Genomic DNA, 19,994 nt, shown 5'->3' on the forward strand with positions numbered 1-19,994 from the left:
GAGGTTTGGCGATCAAAGGGCAGCCTGGCGGCGGCGTCCCCGGCGGGGCTGAGTTGGCGGCGGCTACAGGTTGCCCAGAGCCGGACCAGGTCCCACGGGCCAGGCGCGCGCGGCGGTGAGCCCGGGAGGGGGACGCTGAGGCTGGGCAGGGCGGCGGGGGCAGGGTGGTCCCGAGAAGAAAGGGAGGAAGGAGGGGCGACCCGGAGGGAGCCCGTGGGGGAGAGGGCTGGGGGCCGCGCGGGCCCCCGGGCCCCCGCACAGACCTTGGCGCCGCAACCTGCGCTTCTTGAGGCCGAAGATGCGCACTTTGGAGAAGATATCCACCAGGTTGCCGTTGCACAGCCCGCGGTTCTTGCTGGGGCTGCTCCGCCTCCTGCTGGCCGACGGCCGGTCCCAGTGCTGCTCCCGCGCCTGCCGCTTCTGGCGGATCAAACCGCTGGCGATGGCCGCGGCCATGGTGGCCCGGGCGCGGGTCCGAGGGAGGAGGGCACCGAGGCGCGCGCGGGCCGGCCGCGAGAGCGCGGGGCGGGCGCGGACAGCCGCCCTCAGGGGGCCGGGAGCGGGCTCGGGCGCTCAGTCCCGACCCGGACCCATCGCCTGCTCGGCGGGTGCGCCCAGGGCGCAGCGGGCACTGCACGGCAAGCGGAGGTCGCGGCCGCGTCGGAGGCAGGCGGGGGGCTCGGAGGCCGTCTCCGCGTCTCGGGCTCTCCGCGCGCCCTGCCCGCCTTCTTCCCGGGCACGGGGTGGAACGCCCGCTCCGGCCGGGGCTCAGCGCGTCCGTCGGTCCCGGGCGCGCCCGGCAGGACTCAGCTGCCCGCCTGGCACTGCCCCCTGGCCCGTGCCGCTGCCGCCGCCGCCGCCCGCACGCCGGTTCTGCCGGTGATTGCCAAGTGCTGGAGAAATCAGCATCTGGAGAGAGCGATCCGCTCCCCCGAGATCGCTAATCAAAGCGCCTCGGTCCCACCCTACTACAACCCCCTCCCCGGTCCCCCTCCTGGGTCTCGCTTCAGCAGAGAAGAAAACAGAGACGTGTGTTGGGTAACGGTTCTTTCAAAATAGGAAGAAGGCTTAATAAGAAGAAAGGAAGCGTAAATAAACCGCAGGAGGTGGGGCGCAAGGAGGTGGCCCCCAAGCAGGGAAATTGGAGGGAGACCGGTGCGTTTCTCCCAGGCGAGACCGGCAGGTTCCCCGGGCTGCCACGCCGAGGTTTCTGGCGCTGGAGGAGTCTCCGGGTCCCGGAAACTCTCAGCTGCGGCTGGAGGGCGTGTGGCTTCTTCGGCCCTCCCCGCTGATCCCCAAGCGCCCCCACTCCTGGAAGGCGGGGGGAAAAGGAGGGCGCCGGGGGTGGAGGGGTCGGCCCTGGGCTGGGCGGCGCCTCCGCACCTCACCGAGTCCTCCAAACTTGCTCAACTCCCTGGGCAGTGGCTAGAAGGTGACGGAGCCAAAGGAGGTGGGGGAGGGACAGGCGTCAGGCGGAATGGAAGGAGTGCCTTCCCAGAGCTGCGCCCCCGACACCCAGCAGGGCAGAGGACAGCCACAGCGGCTAGGGGGGGCACATCTACCAAATGGTTGGGGGAGACAGGAGAGAAATATTAAGGATTGGGAAAGGCGGGAAGCGGCACGATGTTCCTGTGACACCAAAAAGCAGACAGACTAGGGGCCCTGGATGGAGAACTCCTCTCTCTCTCTCTCTCTCTCTCTCTCTCTCTCTCTCTCTCTCTCTCTCTGTATGTCTCTCCTCTTTCGCTTCCTCTCTCCTTTCTCTTCCTTTTCTCTCTGCTCTCTTCCTTTTTTCTCCCTTCCTTTCTTCTAGCTTTCTCTCCTCCCTCTCCTCTCTTCTCTCTACTATTTCTCCCCATCTTTTCTCTTTCCCACGTCCTCTCTCTCTCCAAAGCCAAATGAACTGTCTGAAATTCAGTGTCTTGTCTGCTGCCTCGTCTCCTGGATTTCCAGTCTGGGAAAGGCAGCTTCAGTTCCTCAAGGATGCAAAAGAGGAAGAGAGTAAAAGGAGCAAACTCCAGGAGAGAAGCGCTTCATGCTTGGATAGACAGATTCAGGGCCGGTTTCTAGGATACACATGGAGTGACAGAACCAGGAGAAGCTCCTCACCTCTCCCCTGGAAGCTGTTTGCTTATCATTTGAGCTGTTTCACTTATCAGTCTGGGAAGGTAAAGGAAGGGACTGCCAAAAGGAGACACTCTGTCATTGGGTGAAGGATGGAGCAAAGCAGAATGCTCAGGCCATCAGGAGACTTGCAGCCAGCACTTCTCGATGACTGTTCTAGAGCACTCTAGGCAAGCTTTTCTGGGAGCAGTTTTGAACCACCACTCAGTCCTTTTCTGTCTCAGGAATAGGCAGTGAAGTGCTTCAAATACTGGCAACGTGGCAAGTGGGAGAAGTTCAGCCAAGGGCTGATTTCAAGGAGGTGCCACACCTTCTGCTACTGCTAGAAAACCCATAGACAATTTCTCCAGGAAAGTGAATGCAGCTCTGTTGAATTTATTATACTTTTCTCATATTTACTACCAAGTTTCCTTGGGCAAATAGAATCTAATCTGTAAGGAGCATGAAAATCGGGTTTCATGCAGAGATCATGGGCTGCAGGCTGGCCTGTGAAATGTTTAATATTAAGGGACATATACTCTGTAAACACATTCTCACCTATCTTATTAAGCTGCATCTAATTTTTAAATATGCCACTAGTAAAATGTATTGGTAGAAGTAGTGTTGGCGGAAAACTTCAATCCCTATTCACCCATGATTTAATAAAAGTTACAACAGGAATGTGTTATCCATTGTATTATTTGTTTCATGAGATCTTTTTCTCTTATTTTTTCTGAATCTGTGTGCTGCATCGATATTCTTAAGATGGGGGGATGCCATCTGCAGAGATGGATATGCCTAATTAAAAGCTATTAGCATAGATCTTTATAAATCCTCTCTGAAATGATGTCTATCAAACAAAAACAAAAGTAGCTACTCCTGCCTTCCATTGTTGAAGGGAAGTCATTGGAACATTTAAAAATATTACACACAGGACTTTCCAAATAAATTTCAAATTAGAGCAAACACATTTTTCTAAAACTTTTTATCTTGAGTTTTATTTAAAGTATAAATGCTGGATGTAGTAACACTCTTAAATATGGTTCAAATCTCACAACCAACAATGTCTAATTTTCTCTGAAAGACATTTTTTCAGTCTTTAAAATATATGCCTACTCTATTATTTTGAAAAGAATGGAATTGAGCTTTTTATTATTCCTGTTGCTGGGTTGATTGTTTTCCTTCCACTCCCGTTCAAATACTGCAGCTCTTCCAACCAATCCCTTGTACTAGATTAACTAGTACAAGGCGGGCTGGCGGCTGCATCAGGCAACTCTAACGGCTCAGCCACCTCCTCACGCGGGCGGGATTCAGCACCGCCGACAGGATCCTGCCCAGCCCCTGGCGCCCCAAGCAGGGTTGAGGTTCAGTACCACGGACAGATCCTGGTCCCCGTTGGTCCCGGTCTCGGCTCTCTGGGCGCCAGCAAATCCCCCTGAGGGGGAGGAGCGCAGGCTGAGAACCCTGATACTCTTCTCCCTGAAAAGCAGCTTTCCACCCCCCCTCCCTCCAAAATAAGGTGGAAAGGAGATTAATCCTCACAGCTTCCACTACATTAATAACACACCTTGGCGCACAAAGCCTTTCCGTTTTCTGATAGCCGAGAAATACTCTTCCCGGGTTCTCAGTCCTCCCGGGCGCAGCGCCTGGAACTGCGGGCTCAGGTTCAGCGCCTCCCTTTAACCAGCGATTTTCACAAACATTAGGCAGTCCTTCCTATTCTTCTGGGCTTCCAGTTTTAAGGGAAATTCGGTGGGGGGGGGGGGACAGCACGGGAATAATCGTGAATTTTCCCTTTTACCTTCCCCAAACAGTTGGGTTGTTTACAGATGAAGGTAAGTGAAAGAAAACGCAAGAGAGCCATCTGCTGTCTTAGCTGTGATAAAAAAGGCATGTGCAGAATCAGGAAGGAAGTCGGCTAAGGGCCGGTGAACAGAATCCGTGGCTTCTTGTGATTCCGAGAACAACTTCTCACACAAGAGCAACTCTTGGGAATAAATAGTTTCCCCTTTGCCTTTATAGACACACACAGTGAACTACCTCCTGCACAGTCAGTGACTCCAGATGCAACTACCAGGAATTTGTGGATTAAACTCTTTTTTAAGATGAACTGCCTTCACTTCTTCTTTTCATTTTAGTTTAAGCACCGTGGTTTATAATACTGTTATGGTAGGGTTTCTTGCACAATACAATCCAGCCCCCACTTTCTCCTGAAAGTCCATTTCCTTGCAGTACTGTCTGGGTGCTCCCCACCCCCAAAATCCTAGCCCCCAACTTCCTTTCCTGTAATAACCTTCCTGTCCCCTGGCTGGATGATGACCTACAGGAGGTTGTTTTATTCTCCATTTCTCCAGCTCTAAAACTGAGATGTGCAATGAGTCTCCTTCACAGTTCACATGAGGTCAGATTTAGTAAACAAAGGTAATGCTTCTATCTGTCTCCAGCGTGCCGAAATCAGAAAGCGATTATCTCTTATTTCCCAAGTAGCTCACTACTATTTTGTAAATTCTGTTCTGATTTTCATATGTTTAATAGCAAAATATATATCTCCAGATTATTTTCTCAGCTCCTAAATGGATACATGATAACTGAACATAATCTGAAATATTTAAAAATAATTTGGTCCTGAGGAGATAATACAGCAGGAAAGGCACTTTCTATATAGCTTTCGTGAAGTCCAAATTTTAAGTTTGTAATTGACCAAAGATGAGAACTTCGTTCTAAAAGACAATTTTCTCACCCATTGAACACCTATAATAAGAACAGTTCCTATCTTTGCAAAGACTGCTGCGTGTGCTAAGAGAAAAGAGTTATAAAACTGCAAAGTCTGATAGAAGCATTAGTTCACTGAAAACAAGTTATCTAACAACATCCTTGGGCTTGCAGCTCTCCAGAACCCCCCTCCCTGCAACTGTGCATATATTTTCTCTGCCCGGAACATTTGCATTGCTCCTTGTAAATAATCCAATGGTAATATGGCTAAGATCCGAACTGAAATAAGGCAAACTGGACTGTCAGAAATTAATTCCAAAAGTCTCAATTTTTAGAAATTAAGACTTTCCAAAGACTATTAAAGAAATTCTCTTTAACAAGACTATGGTATAACTAAACTCCAAAAGGTTATAGCATTATAAGAGATATTGTATAAAACATGCAGTATAGGATTAAATGAGATGCATTACATAAAAACAGAGCAGTGCCTGGCACACTGCTCTATTTCATGATAGTTATAGATAACTGCTTAACTCCTTATTATTCAGTCATTTATACAATGACCAGTCCTAGATTGACAATTTTATGAATATATCTAAAACATGCTAAACATGCTTACTATGGCCAAGATTAATCTTTTTAAGACTGACAATCTACCCCATTTTTGAAGTGACAGCTCCATTCTTCTGATTCCCCAGGGCAAAAAAAATACATTAAAATTTTATTTTTTTAATATTTCTTATGCAACCTTTTTCATAGTGAATACCATCTATTCACTTGGTCTTCAAAATATATCCTGAATGTTACTTTCAGTACATCCACTAAGACTTAGCACCACCATTTTGACTATTTCAAAGGGAATTATATTGGTTCCATGGGATCTATTTATTTCTTTGATAAGCCTTCAGCAGTGTAACTAGTGTCTAAGTTATAAATAAGAGCGTATCTTGCTCCTATTCAAAATCCACACCAGAAGGCAAAGCCCCCATGGGGCTAATAATGTCCTATATGGATTGTATCCCACAACTGTCATTAGTTGGGGACTCCAGGGCCACACATGAGTGCTCAGTGACCTCCGTTTGTTCTCTGATGTCACCTTGACTTATCTCTCTTCATTCATTCTTGTTCTTCCTCAAACTACCTGGTATGCTCTAGAAGAGAACATTTATTCTCTTCCATCTGTCCCTCAGCTCCTTCCATTTTTGCTCACATTTTATCTTATCAGTTGAGATTTTCTCTTGCTGATCCATTTAATATTGCTAACACTGCCCCCAAACACAGTTCATATTTTCAATCTTCTATCTATTTCTATGGTACTACAGAGAACTTCCCACTTATAATAATCCTATGTGCTTCCTTTTGCATTTGCAATATCTACTCCTTTTAAAGAACAAACCTATCGGAGATAGTATAAAAGTTAAGGAGCATGTTTTCCTTGTACCCAACCAGAGATGAATCTAGAGCACCACCTGGTTACCTTAGCATCTCAGGGCATGTAGCCCTGGAGGTTGCTGATCTCTTTCATGTGTGGTTCTGGTGTCCCTTAAGCATACCGGGGTGGCCTGAAAGTTCCCTGGCATTACAGAGAATGTGCTTATTAACTGTCCTTTCTGACTGTCAGCAATGACTCATTGTTTAAGAGTTGGGATCCTGGGTGGGGCCACTATCTTGTGTTGAATAAAAGGCCTGCCCGGGAGATTACTAAGGGCTGCACTGGTGTTTGTCTCCTTATGTGTGTGTTTGTCTCATTTTCTGGGACTAGCCCCATCTGCTAGGGGCTGTGGAACAAGTTTGACAGAATTCACAATATTCTATCCGATTGGAGAGAACTGTCCTATGGGTCTCTGTGACGCAAACCCCTGCACACATTCTCTACTTTCTTCCTTGATGTCTCTGATGTCAACTGACAACACCCTTTTCATGTTTATTACAATGAATTTATGATAATTGAAATAGGTCTATATACGTATTTCTCAGGACTAATTATAACTATAAAGATAGTCGAATTCTAAACAATTATGAAACTGTCTTGGCAATTATTTTATTATTATAGGGATTTGACTATATTTTTGGTATAGATTGTTTTAAGTTAAGAATAAATGTGTTTTTGTCTGTTTTTTTGTACTAAAGAGACACACATTTTAGTTTATTTCAACTTCACACAAACATGGTCTAAAGAATATATTTTGGATTTTTAATGCCTATATCAAATGCTACCACAGGAGCCAGGGATGTGGCACAAGTTATAAAGAACAGGTCAAGTGTGCTCAAGGTCTTGGGATGCATGCACACACTCATAGGTGTGCCCCTCACAGAAACAAAGAAGTTGTTTGCAATAATGATGATAATATAACAAGGCAATGTCTATAACATTATGTCTAGTGGTTCTGAATGAAAGAACTAGATAGCAAAGAAACAAGTATCCTCCAAATATTTCTTCTTGGCTTATTAATCATCTCCTCACATGATTCCACGAGAAATAAATTACATTTTAAACAGTTCCTATGCTAAATGTAAATAGCAGAATTTAATGTTTTTCACAAACAAATATTTACAAACTAATTTGAGATGAAGTAGAGTTAAAAATGGTATGTAGTGGCATTTATGCTTTCATCTTTATTCTGGATAAATAGTTCTACTTGAAAATACATGAGAAAATTCTGGGAATGTTGTCAATATTGATGTCCTTTTTCATTTTGGAAGAACATCAAAAAAGAAATGTTAAGACATACTTAGGACACATTTCAACTAATTAATTAGGATTGATTGCCTATCTGTTAATTATAGTTTGTTCAAAATGCATTTTCATTAATAGTATTATTGACCTTTATTTTAGATTCAAAAGATATCTAAATGAATACTTATATAGTTTAAATTAGATTGTTATTAAAGAAGTGATTTCACTAATGTCATAGAGTCCTGTTAATTAATTTTACTGGATCGAATTTTCCTAGTAGGCAACAGATTTTATCTAGTAAAAAAAGTCTGGAAGGAATTTTATTGTTGCTTAATATTTTCATTCAATAAAGAAAAAGTGGAAACTATTGCTACCAAAAACTTACGAACATTCTTCCCTATAGAAGCAATACCAGATTGATACTAGCAGATGGCTCAGCTCTACAAGTCTAGTATATTTTTAATTTGACTAATATGTTGGAAACAATATTCTCAGTGGCTTCCAGTTTTTTCTCTCCATTAGAGTGAACAGTAAAGTGCATTTCAGAGGCCCGAGAGCAAGGAACTTGCCTTGCATGCAGCCTATTTTGAGCCCTGCACATGGTCCCCAAGCACTGCAAGAGTCTCCCTGAGCGAAGAGTCAGGAGTAAGCCCTGAGCACAGCTGGGTGTGGCCCAACACCAAAACCAAAGAAGTACATTTCAGAGCTTTGATTGCTGACTTAATAAGTATTTACACCAAATTTATAATGGGAGGTGGCAACATCAATTTTATCTATTTATTTTTCTGGAACTTGAAAGCTTTTAATTGTGACATCATAGCTCTCAGGAGTAGTGAAGTGATTTCATAGTTGTACTGCTTTCAGTGTCTTAAGATCCTGCCAACTGACCCCCATGCTCTTTCTCCCTAATATTATCAATTTCAAATGATGTACAGAGGATTGTTTTTTAAAATCGTTAAATTTATCACTGTAAAATGGTGATGTCTTATTTCTCCCAAGTTAACGAATCAAAGGTCATTTATAATCTCTATGTAAAGTTCATATATGATGTAATCTTACCTAAGTTATAAAAATTGTTATTTATTCCTATTCAATAATCATTAAAACTGCTACCTGTGTAGCAATGAGTGCTTGGGAGTAATAGTGGTATTTTTGCTGAGCGTATATGTGTTAGACACATAGATACATGTGCAGCTGTACACATAAGTTGCCAAAACACATAACTAAATCCCTGTGATAAGGGTGTTATTTGCATCAAGTGAAAATGTGTGGTAGCATTCACTAATAATTTCCAGAGAAAAGTGACTATCTCCCAGTTTAATAATCTTAGAAACCTAATTTACTGTCATCTTAATACGGCAAATAGATGAAATTTTGAAAATGTGTCAACAAATAGTAAAATTTGGTACAATAGTATAGATTTTAGCCATGATTATTTCAATGTAAACTAAAACTATAGTTCTTCCAATTTCCAATATATCTAATTAACATTACCATGACAGCCTGTCCAGAATTTATGTACATAGTGAAATAAGTATCATTAATTTCATTCATAGTGAATGTTAGGCCCTAGAGATGTTTAATAATCTCTGCATTTATGTGTCTATAAGGTGGGGGAACCAGAAGTGACACTTCGGCTTCTTCTATTGCACTCTCCCCTGGTAGTGAGCTCTTTGACATGTAATCTGTGTAGCACCAAGCCTAGAATGGGAACTCATGGGATGTGATGATTCGCAAAAGTTTCTTGGATGATTTAAGAATATCTGTGAATCTTCTGAATTTTGTACTGCAAAATACATTGTGTTTGCATCTTTTTGATAGAACTTAGATATGGTTTTCCTCCAATATGAAAAAATGATCTGTGTTCAAATTAAAACTAAGAGCCACAATTGTAGAGTGACTCAAAGAAAGAATGAGGACATAATACCCAATAATATGTTTTCTAAATATAAACATAATACATGCTTATAGAGGAAAAATTGAATAAAAATAATAAATAAAAATCACCTCTATGTTCAAATATTTTAACAATTTCACATGAAAATTGATCATATGAAGAGCATAGTTGAGTGACTGAAAAGACACAATTGAGTGTCTGGAGAGACGGTACAGTGTGGGAGGCAATTGTTTTTCACAAGATTGACCCAAGTTTGATCCCCAACATTTCATACAGTTCCCTGTGCCCAGCCACTAGTACTCTCTGACCACAGAACCAGAAGTCCTGGGCACAGCCAGGTATATACCCCAAATGTAAAAGAACAGAAAATAAACAAATGAATGAATGACATGATTGAGATAAACACCAGGGGGTGTATCAAAGATCATATTTGAGCTATATGACCTTGAAGTTCATGATCACTGTCTATATTCTACAGGTCTCCAACAGCTCTTTGTAGTTCAGAACACACATCTTTTAAAGTCATGATGCACATGTTCCAAACCATGAAACCAAGCCCAACCTCCCATGGGAGGCAAGTACCTTCCTTAGCCTTAGTGTTCAAGAAAAGTTTCTGATAATCTGGTTTTTATCCTAGAATCTACTCCTAAGAGACATCGGTGAAAGGAACTTCCAAAGAACAACGCACTTATGAAATGTTCTAAATCAATGCCATGCTCCTCACTCGTTTATTCTGAACCTACAAACTGAAAAATCTGTTCCCAGAAATCACTCCTCTGAGATCTTCTCCATAACCTACCATATGAATTCCTATTGATTTTTTTGAAAAGCAGCTATAGACTTAAGTTCCTTAAAATAGCACAGATTTCTTCTTCTTTAGCTTTGGAGGTTCAAAAGTACCACTAGTTTCACTGGGTTTAAGTGAAGATGTCTGTAGCGCTGGGTCCTTCTGAAAGCACAAAGGAATGAATGTGCTTTCTTTTATTCATCTTCTACAGTCCAACTTCATTCCATGTCTCAGGATTTTTTTCTTGCATTTCTGAACCTTTTTGTGGTCAGATCTAACACTGAGTTCCAGGCTAGGGTCTTCCCTTGTAGAAACATGAGGGGTTGCCTTGGGCCCCACTTCAATCCTTAGGATAATGCCTAATGTCAAAACATCTTTGATCACCTGAACAAAGTCAACCGACATATTCACCAGTTCTATAAATCAGAACTTGGACATCTGGATAAGTCCTTGACAAATCAGGGGTGTATTATTGAGACTAATCTACTCACCATATCGAAAACACTCGGACACAGAAACCTGCTCAATGTTGGGTACTGTTCTAGGCCAATATATAATGTTCTTATTGATTATTTTCCAAGTATTGTTTCAAACTGAAGAAACAGTCAGAGAATGAATCATATTCTAAACCTCCAATTCTCCTAAAAGCAGAATTTGCTCTGATCTTTCTCTCTATTACTCCTGAAAGCAGAAATAACTGTGCAGAGATAGAGAGAGAAACCTTTATTGATAGAGGCAGAGATGGAAAGCTGTAAAAATAAGCTCCATTTGACTTATTAAATTAGTTAGTTATTAAAAAAATATTTATTCAAAAAAAGAGTTCAGAAACTTATTTTTGTCTGTCTTTCATATATTTATTATTTTTTGTCTAAAAGCCATGATTTTAAAAAATCATTTGGCCATTTACTAGGTTCTATGTCTTATTGGAACTCTCTGCACAAGAAATTAAGCATTTCCTTTCTATTACTAATTGCTGATGTCAATTTGATTTGCTATTGCACCCACAAAAAGAAAAAGAAAAAGAAAGGAGGAAAGAAAGAAGAAGAAAAGTGGAAGGAGGTTAGGAAGGAGATTCCCATGAAAATTTTGACACTGGCACTTGATAACCACTCATCCAATCTTACCAGAGTAGTGAAGATATGTCCCAATAAAATGATAGTTTTTATCATAAATTAGTGTTAGATTTTATCAAATGCCTTCTTTTCATATACTCATATATCAAAAATTGGAAATTACCTAAGTGTAAAAAAATCAGATGCCTGGACAAAGGAGCTATGGTATATATACACAACGGAATACTTCTTGGCTATAAGATAAAATTACACACTGCTATGTGAATGAATCTGGAGCATACCATACAAAGTGAATTAGTCAGGAGGAGAGGGACAGATACACAATGATCTCTCTCATGTGAGGAACATAAATAAACGTTAAGGAAATAGATATCCAAAGTCAACAGAAACTGGAAACAGGTATTCAGAAGAAAGCCTAGCATGAGGGGTGCAGGATGGCCAGGGGATACTGCAACAATGGTGGAAGGAATGGGTCACTCTTCTGGAAGGTGTGATGCTGGAACATTTTATCCACGAAAACCTACCATTAACAGCACTGTAAATCATGGTGCCTAAAATAAGTGAGACTCCCCTTTCCTGAAAATGTGATCTTTTCAATGCAGCTTTTATTTGATTGTAGCTCTTATATGAATGCCTGTTTCTGATCCTCCCCCCTAACTATACTTCCTACTCAGAATTCATGGGCTGGGTCTCTACACCACCACCTGCTTACCTGAGTTTCTTAATGAGTTTAATTTCTGCATGTATCAGAAAAAGAGTACAATCCTCATTACTGTAGAAATAGCCATTGTGTTCTCCTATGAATCATGAGAATATATTTTCTGTGTTCACAAATCCATGAAAAACTTAATTTCTTGAGTTTAGAACATGCCTTTGGTGAAAGTTGGGGTCATCAAATTGAGCTGAATAAAATGAAAGTTAGACATGTGATACTCTGCAAAATGAGATTTGGAGCCTAAGGCTACAACCAAATGAAGAAAATAGATCACAATGTCTTTCATCCCCCAACTCCATTTTCATTTGTCTGTAGCTGTGGGAATAACAGATAATTATTGTTTCTGTTTAGAAATTTAGACTAGTACTTTTGGTAAAACTTTGCCTTAACTGTAGATTTGACACTGAATACAAGTGAAAGTTACCACCAAAGTTCAAAGTTCTTAAGGAAGTCAAAATTATTTCCCTGAGTTTGATGTGAACAGAAGAGGAGAGATGTAGGAAAAGGAATAACTTTGGGCACAATACTTCTCATAATGAGTTTTAGATAAGTTTTGGAATTTAATCTCTAGGTCTGCAGCAATACTACAGCTGGTAGGGTGGGTAGAATGTTTCCCTTGCACAAAGCCGACCCAGGTTTGATCCCGAGTATGCCATATGGTCTTTCAGACAGAGCCAGGAGTAATCCCTGAGCATCACTGGCTATGGTCCTCAAACCAAAACAAATAAAGAAATTTCAATCACTAAATTTCTCTTTGTTTACTCATTCTCTTCTTTTTTACCATTCTCTGGGTCACTATAGATATCTTACACTGCTTTCCAAAAGTAATAATACACAATGGTTGCACAAAGCCTTTGGCTACCGATCAAGAAAAGGTATCATTCTAATCTGTAGGTTTTAAGGTAGGAGATAAATGGCTAGATGTGTACATAATGATATGGATGTAGATAAACAGATAAGTATATAGATGTATAAATACATAATGATAAATCTCTTTTGTGTGGGGGCCTCACCTGGCTTACCCCTGGCTCTTCTGAGGAACTCTTGGTGACAGCATGGTTGGGGAACCCTCTAGGATGCAAGGGATAGGATCCAGTTAGGCCTGTGCAAAGCAAGCACTCTATCTACCATGCTATCACTTAGATTCCAGAAATATATCTTAAATGTTGAAAAACTGGACATATCTCTCCCACGCACACCTCTTCTAGGGATAAACTGTATAACCAGGATTCATTTCTCCATGATACGTAACTGAACAGCTGCTCACAGGCCCCCGTGCACACCTCCCCAGGAATGGGCTAAGTGATCTTCTCAAGACATTATTTCTAGCAGAACAAGACTTAGATTCAGTCAGACCTAGAGTTTTCACTACAAACAGGAGAAAGATATTCAATATAGACCCACTTACAACATTTCTCTCTTAACCCTTGGGGTCGTGCTGCATGAATCTGAACAAATATTCTAATGTAATTTTCTTTTTTTTTTTGGTGCAAGTTTTTTGAGGTAGACCAGATGTTCTAATTCCTGAAACTTGGCTGTGGTTCCCATTTTCAGAATGATGAAGAGCTCTTTCCAAGTATTCCTTGAAAGGACATTGTACTTTCTCTTGAAAAAGTCCATGTCCATAACCCCACGCCCCCACCACCCCTTTCTCAAGGTCCCAGAGACAGGAAAGGTCAATAGGTCCCCCAAACTCCCAGACACCCCCACAGAAGGCCTGAGTTTGGATGCTCTGAATTACAATTCTGGCACTTGCCAATATACCCAAAGTCCACATTCAGCATGTTTTTTTACTCTGCTCCAAAAAGGAGGAGTAAAACATAAAGAGTGAGTGTTTTGGCCTTCTGAACTCTGATATGCCATGCAAAAATAAGACATGTATGCCTTGGTAGCATTCTCTTTCTTACCAGGTATGTATGCCTTTCAAAAACTCTTCTTTATTAAAGAATATACTTCTCATAAAGTATTAAAAGTGACTGGAATCATGAAAAGGGTGCATGGAGGTGTCCAGACTATTTGATGTTTTATAATCTCATTAAATATGGAAAGTAACTTCTAAGTACATGAAGAACATAGCTTATTTCTCAAATCTTAAGGTTGGAGATTTCAACAGAAAGCTCAATTCATTACATTATGTTATTACTTTCTATCTTTAAAAGTATGATCAATAATAGCCTTAGAGATGTCTTAACATTTTCTGATCAATAAGCTCAGATACCAGGTTAATTTGTTTTCTAAGCTAACAACTATACTGATCAATAAACTATGTGGCAACAGTATCAGCTCTGGGTTCAGTGACTCTATTTACCCTTATGCTTCCCCCAAAACCTGGTTTCATGGGAGAAGAGTCATATTCAAATGACCCAGATCTTTTGGGGAATGACTATCCTCCACCTTGCTTGTTAAACACAGCTCATGATGGTCACATGTGGATGTACATCCTTAAGGAACCTGAGTTATCTGTGGGTAACATTTGTAATATTGGCTCCTATTTGATCAATATATTACTGAAAAGATTATTTTTATCAACAGCATCAATCTTAGCTTACTTGATCAAAATCCATTCACCCATCCATCCATTCATCCATCCATTCGATCCATTCATCCATCCATCCATCCTTCCCTTTCTTCAACTAACAGATCAATGGAACAATCAACTCTTCATTGTCTTGCTTTGCACAATATTCAGCTGTTAATAAAGAATGATTCTACCCTCAGGCTTTTCAAATTGGGAAGAGGACTGCATGAGGAGGGGATCTGAGAGTCAGAAATATGGCACCTACAATTTGTACATGAAGAGTGGAAGAGGGAACAAGTTATGCCTGATGCCGGTCAGGAAAGAGCTGAGATTTAACAAATGGGGGTTATTCACCCGGTAGACAAGAAGGATATGAGGATCGTAGAAAGAAACTATAAAACGAGAGAAAGCCCAAGTTAAACCTTTATAGCTTAACTGTGAAAATCAGATAAAAACAGTTTTATACCCCTCAAAGTACCCAATCTGTGTTGGGGGCAAGGATACAAAAAGTCTCAGCTGATAACATATTGGAAGTATGAGCCTTTTGAAGAAATTTGCACCATCTGCAGAAACAGCTAGGCAAATAAATATTAAAATAATCATGACAAATGTTTTTCTAGGCATCCCCTCTGCTGCCCAACTAGCAACCTGTGATATGTGATATGTACATATTCTCTCTCCCTCCCTCCCTGCAATTCCTGCAATACTCTAAATGAAATGGAAAAAAGTTTTAATCAAAATGTTTTTCCATATATGTTTGGAATATTGCAATATAGTTTACCTGATATTTTCATGCAATCACACTAATTTTTTCATGGAAATTTAGTCATCCACATTTGTGATAAAAATCACAGTTGTAAATACACACAATACACTTACATCCCATACATTAAACACATATACAAAACACATACATCTTTCTGTATAATCGCAAGTTCCTCTCCTGTCTTTTCCCTCGCTTTCTATTATCTGAGAAAAAGATTTAGAGAAATTAATGCTAAAATATACACAAAACAGGATATGTTAATAGATGCATATACACATCAAAATAGATTAAAAGGAAGTGTGAATGGTGTTTATCAGTGATTTCTGAGTTATAGCTGATTCACATGTTTATTTTTCCAGAAGTTTAAAAAGGAGAAAACGATGTCTTTAAATTATAAAAGGCTTAATTTTAAAAACAGTTATGTTGATTAAAAAGACCTAGGATGAAACATAAATAAAGGAGAAAGTCTAGTGTTTTGCTAAGGAGCTAGCTACAGATATCTAGTATCTGGTTAGATTGCATTTTTTTTTTGCAGGGGGGAAAAAAGTGGGCTCCACCCAGCAGTACTCAGGGTTAGCTGAGTATCAACTCAGTATCAACTCAGTATCACCCAGTATCAACTCAGGATCTGTGTTCAGGGTTGATTGCTGATGATGCTCAGGGGAATATACAGGCATTTATTGTGTCAGGGATGGAACCTGCATCAGCCTCATGCAAGAGAGTACGTCCTGTATCCTCTCCAGCCATGCTTTAAAAAAAATGATAGAGTCCCATTACTCCTTTGACTTTGAGAAAATATTCTCTTTATCAGGTATCTTGGATTCAGAATTTTCAAACAACAAAACATTCCCTTCCCCCTTCTGCTTGCAGAGCTGTAAACAATTACATCTGTAGATAAGTGATTGTATCCACTAACAGATGTGAAGTAATATGATTAAGAAACCAACAAAAAAATAACCCAAGTTATTTTTCTATGAGAAATCAAGGCTGCAGTCTTTAGAGCAACATTATCTTCAGTGAGACGATTAGACTCTGAGTGAGAGAAGCCACAGGCTGGAAGTGTTTACAATCTCCATGTCATACGAAGCAAAAATAATTTTCCACAGGAAAGCATGGTTGCTTTGACAGTCACACCGTGGCCTCAAGGTAAACCTCTTCTGTACAGCAAATGCATTTCCCCACATTATAGCATTAGTGCTGCAGTGATAAACACAGAAATATATGTTACTGGGATGCTCTAGTTGTCACGGATGCTCACTCTATGGTGATCTAGTCCTTCAAGAGATTTCTTCTTACTGTGTAGGGGTTTAATCACCTGCAAACTATCCTCCATTGCTTTTCCTAATTGCTACGAAGAGTGCAGTTTTGTTTTCTTGAAAGCCACATTCTTTTAGACTGTAAAAGCTCTTGTACCTTTGATCTAGATTAAAGCCTGTGTACATACAGACATTTTAGCAAACATGGTAAAACACTCTGACTCTGATAAGGAAAATAAAAATAACTGCTCCTACGTGGAGTTTACTGCTCAGCATTTCTTTAGAAGGGGACATGCAACCATATAGTTCTATTTTGTCCTAACATTCAAATGAAGATTTGGTCTGAATTCCCCTGGAACCCTCCAAGAACTCAGAGTCCAGAGTTGAAGGATCTCTCTCTCCCTTTGCAGATGGTGTAAGGGCAAAACTGATGCCATGACAGGCAGCAGAAATAAGCAAAATCAGCCAGGCCTCAGGTTCAGTTCCGGGAACTGAACCAATCTGGGTTTCCCAGCAGTGAAACAATGTGTAACTAGTCAACCTGAACCCACCTGGGAAAATTCCTGGGCCCAGCAAGTGAGCTCAATCCCTATGCCCCTAGTCAAAATGCCCCAGAAATTGTCCTTTGTTAATCCTAAAAGAATGAGTAGCTTATGAAACCATAAACTGCTAGTGGGAACTATTGTTTAACTATTGCCTGACCACTGTTATCCTGGATACTTGCCAAAGCACCTTCGTTTGGTAGCTAGATAAGGTTGTTTTCGGAAACAATAAGACACGCACTGCTTATGTCATCAAACCCTATCTAAACTGCTTGTTGCCTGAAGTCAGGGTCACTATCAATAGACCACTCTGGGTGAGAGAGTTGACCCCAGTACACTGGAATAAAACTCCTACTGTTTTTGCAGTATTGAGTTAGTGTCTCTGTCCGTCTCGCTGCTTAGGAATCCATAGTCCTGGGCTTAACAATGGCATGAATTTCAACAAGTCCTTCCCAGAATTTGACCCACACCTGATGCTGTTCTGCCAGCTGGGTAAACAGTCCCCCACACACACACACCATCACCATCCCCCACACTCAGCAGTCTTGAGGCATCAACATAGATGACCTATGACCTATTTATTGCCCAGGTCACACATTTCTATAGGATCGTTCTGTATCCCGATCAGTAAACAACTATGTAAGAATTCAAATATTCCCTTTCACTCGTGCCTTCTCCTCCTTCCTCTCACCATGACCCCCTTGTCTTATCTTAGTCCCAAGACTTCACACCCGCTACTCCATACCTCTTATTGGCAATGGGGGGTGTCTGCTTGCTCTTCTGATACACATTTTTCATGTTCTCTCTAATAATCAACACTGAGACCTCAGAATGAGGCTCTTATCTTCGTTCTCTTAAAAGTTTTTTTTTTTTTTTGCTTTTTGGGTCACACCCAGCAATGCTCAGGGGTTACTCCTGGCTTTAGCACTCAGGAATTACTCCTGGCAGTGCTCGGGGGACCATATAGGATGCCGGGGATCGAACCCGGGTCAGGTGCGTGCAAGGCAAATGCCCTACCCGCTGTGCTATCGCTCCAGCCCCGTTCATTCTCTTAAAACTTTTAAAGAGCTACATGTCTTTCTCTCTGTGTTCTCTGAAAGATGAGGGAGATAATATGGTGTGTCAAGTCAGGGTCTCGCCAGCTCTGTTCACCTGCAGAATTATCTACCGCCATCACCTAATGACAGGCTGGGCCCACAGGCCATGCTGGGTCTAGTTGTTGCAGAACTTCGGAAGGTCGATTTCCTCCTGTGACCTGGTCAGGCCCTGGGGGTCTGGGAAAGACTCACCCCAGAACTGCACTTCCCAGAGACAAGTGCGAAAAAGGCCCCCGCAAATGGTTGTGCCAGGAAGCAGCAAAACATGTTGACCCAACAGTGCCTGTCGTGTTCCTGTCCTAGCACTTCCCATGACACATCCCACAGCATTATAAATCAAATGTCCGATAGCAGATGAATGGGCAAGACATTTTGGAAATCTTTCACAGTAGAATATCGCTGCCCTGAAAGAAAAGATGAATTCATGCAGTTAGCTGCCACATGGATGGAACTGGAGAATATACCCTTGCGTTTAATAAGTCAGAGGGAGAACACATAGCAGATGATCTCGCGTGACTATGGATTACAGAGAGACAAACAAAGGAATAGGCAGTATCAAAAGATGACAAACCCTTAGCCTTGAATTACAGAACTGATCAGCAAGCAGTAGGGGAAGCAGAAGGGCAGTGAAGATCAGACCAGACATGACGTGGAGACAGTGCTGGATGGTCTTGAGTACTTTGATGGTGGAGGGGTGCAGTAAATTTGTACATCAGCACCATAAAAAAATAACACTATTTTCACTACTGTAGCACTATCACTATCACTATCATCCCATTGTTCATCGATTTGCTCGAGCGGGCATCAGTAATGTCTCCATTGTGAGACTTGTTGTTACTGTTTTTGGCATATCGAATACACCACAGGGAGCTTGCCAGGCTTTGTCGTGCAAGCGGGATACTCCCGGTAGCTTGCTGGGCTCTCCGAGAGGGACAGAGGAATCAAACCCACGTTTGTGTGCAAGGCAAACACCCTACCCGCTGTGCTCTTGCTCCAGTCCATTTTCACTACATCATGTAATAAATTAATAAGCTCATGGAGTAGATTGTCCACAGTGTTCTTTGGAAAGATGAATGAACAATTAAAAGAACGAGAGAATAAGCTTGGAACACAGGAATGACTCAGATGGTAAAAGTCTTAATTTACCCTCCATGGGGTGTTTGCAAATGCATGTTCTTTCTAGACAGAAAAATTAGTGAGTATAGAGGAGTAAATCAGCTGAGAAAGGTCAGATTAAAGGCATCGGACTGGGGTTTTCGGGAAGATCTGCAGTGTGAAGACTATTTTATATAACTCAGTGTCTCTGTAAAACACATATAACCACCTCTTCTTGGAAAGCATGGTTCTTAGAGTCTGTGACAGCCCCTCCAAGCCTACCTTAACCCAGAGGCAATGGGAAGACCAACACAGTGTCACTCTGAATAAACCTTTCTGCATTTCTCTCCCGGAATATTTTAATGGCATCAATTGAAGACAATGAGTGTCTTAGAAAAACTCTCTCTTTTATAATATTAACATGTAAGCTATTTGTCATAAACTGAATTATACACTTTCAAAGTTCGTAGGATGAAGCCTTAACCCTCAGCACTGAAGATCATAATTGTGTTTGCAGGCAGAACTTTTCAAAGTGGAAACACAGTAAGGAAATAACTAATGGCCCAAAGCAACAGAACGTGAAAACTGGTCTACAGAACTGAGCTTACCGTGAGCTTCCCATGGAGGAGGGGTTGGGATAGGGAAGTCGAATGAGAAAGGAAGCACCACGGTGCTGAGGAAGGCTGTGGTGTTGGAACATCTGTATGCATGAAATCCTGTCATTAGCTGTATTGTGGGCTGGAGCGATAGCACAGT

General features: G+C 41.6%; 1 protein-coding gene across 3 annotated transcripts in view; it reads right to left on the reverse strand.

Moving 5' to 3' along the window:
• Positions 1–19,994, reverse strand: part of FGF14 (fibroblast growth factor 14) — a 622,206-nt gene that overhangs the window by 180,061 nt on the left and 422,151 nt on the right. Inside the window, exon 1 of one of the 3 annotated variants that reach the window (XM_004614048.2) lies at positions 264–977. The exons of the other annotated variants lie outside the window; for them this stretch is intronic. Within the exon in view, the coding sequence (XP_004614105.1) occupies positions 264–456 (193 nt within the window). The 5' untranslated portion in view covers positions 457–977. Of the gene's footprint in view, positions 1–263; positions 978–19,994 lie in introns of those variants that run through there. 3 annotated transcript variants of the gene reach the window in all.

Source organism: Sorex araneus, chromosome 1 (genome assembly GCF_027595985.1).
Source record: "Sorex araneus isolate mSorAra2 chromosome 1, mSorAra2.pri, whole genome shotgun sequence".
NCBI lineage: Eukaryota > Metazoa > Chordata > Mammalia > Eulipotyphla > Soricidae > Sorex > Sorex araneus.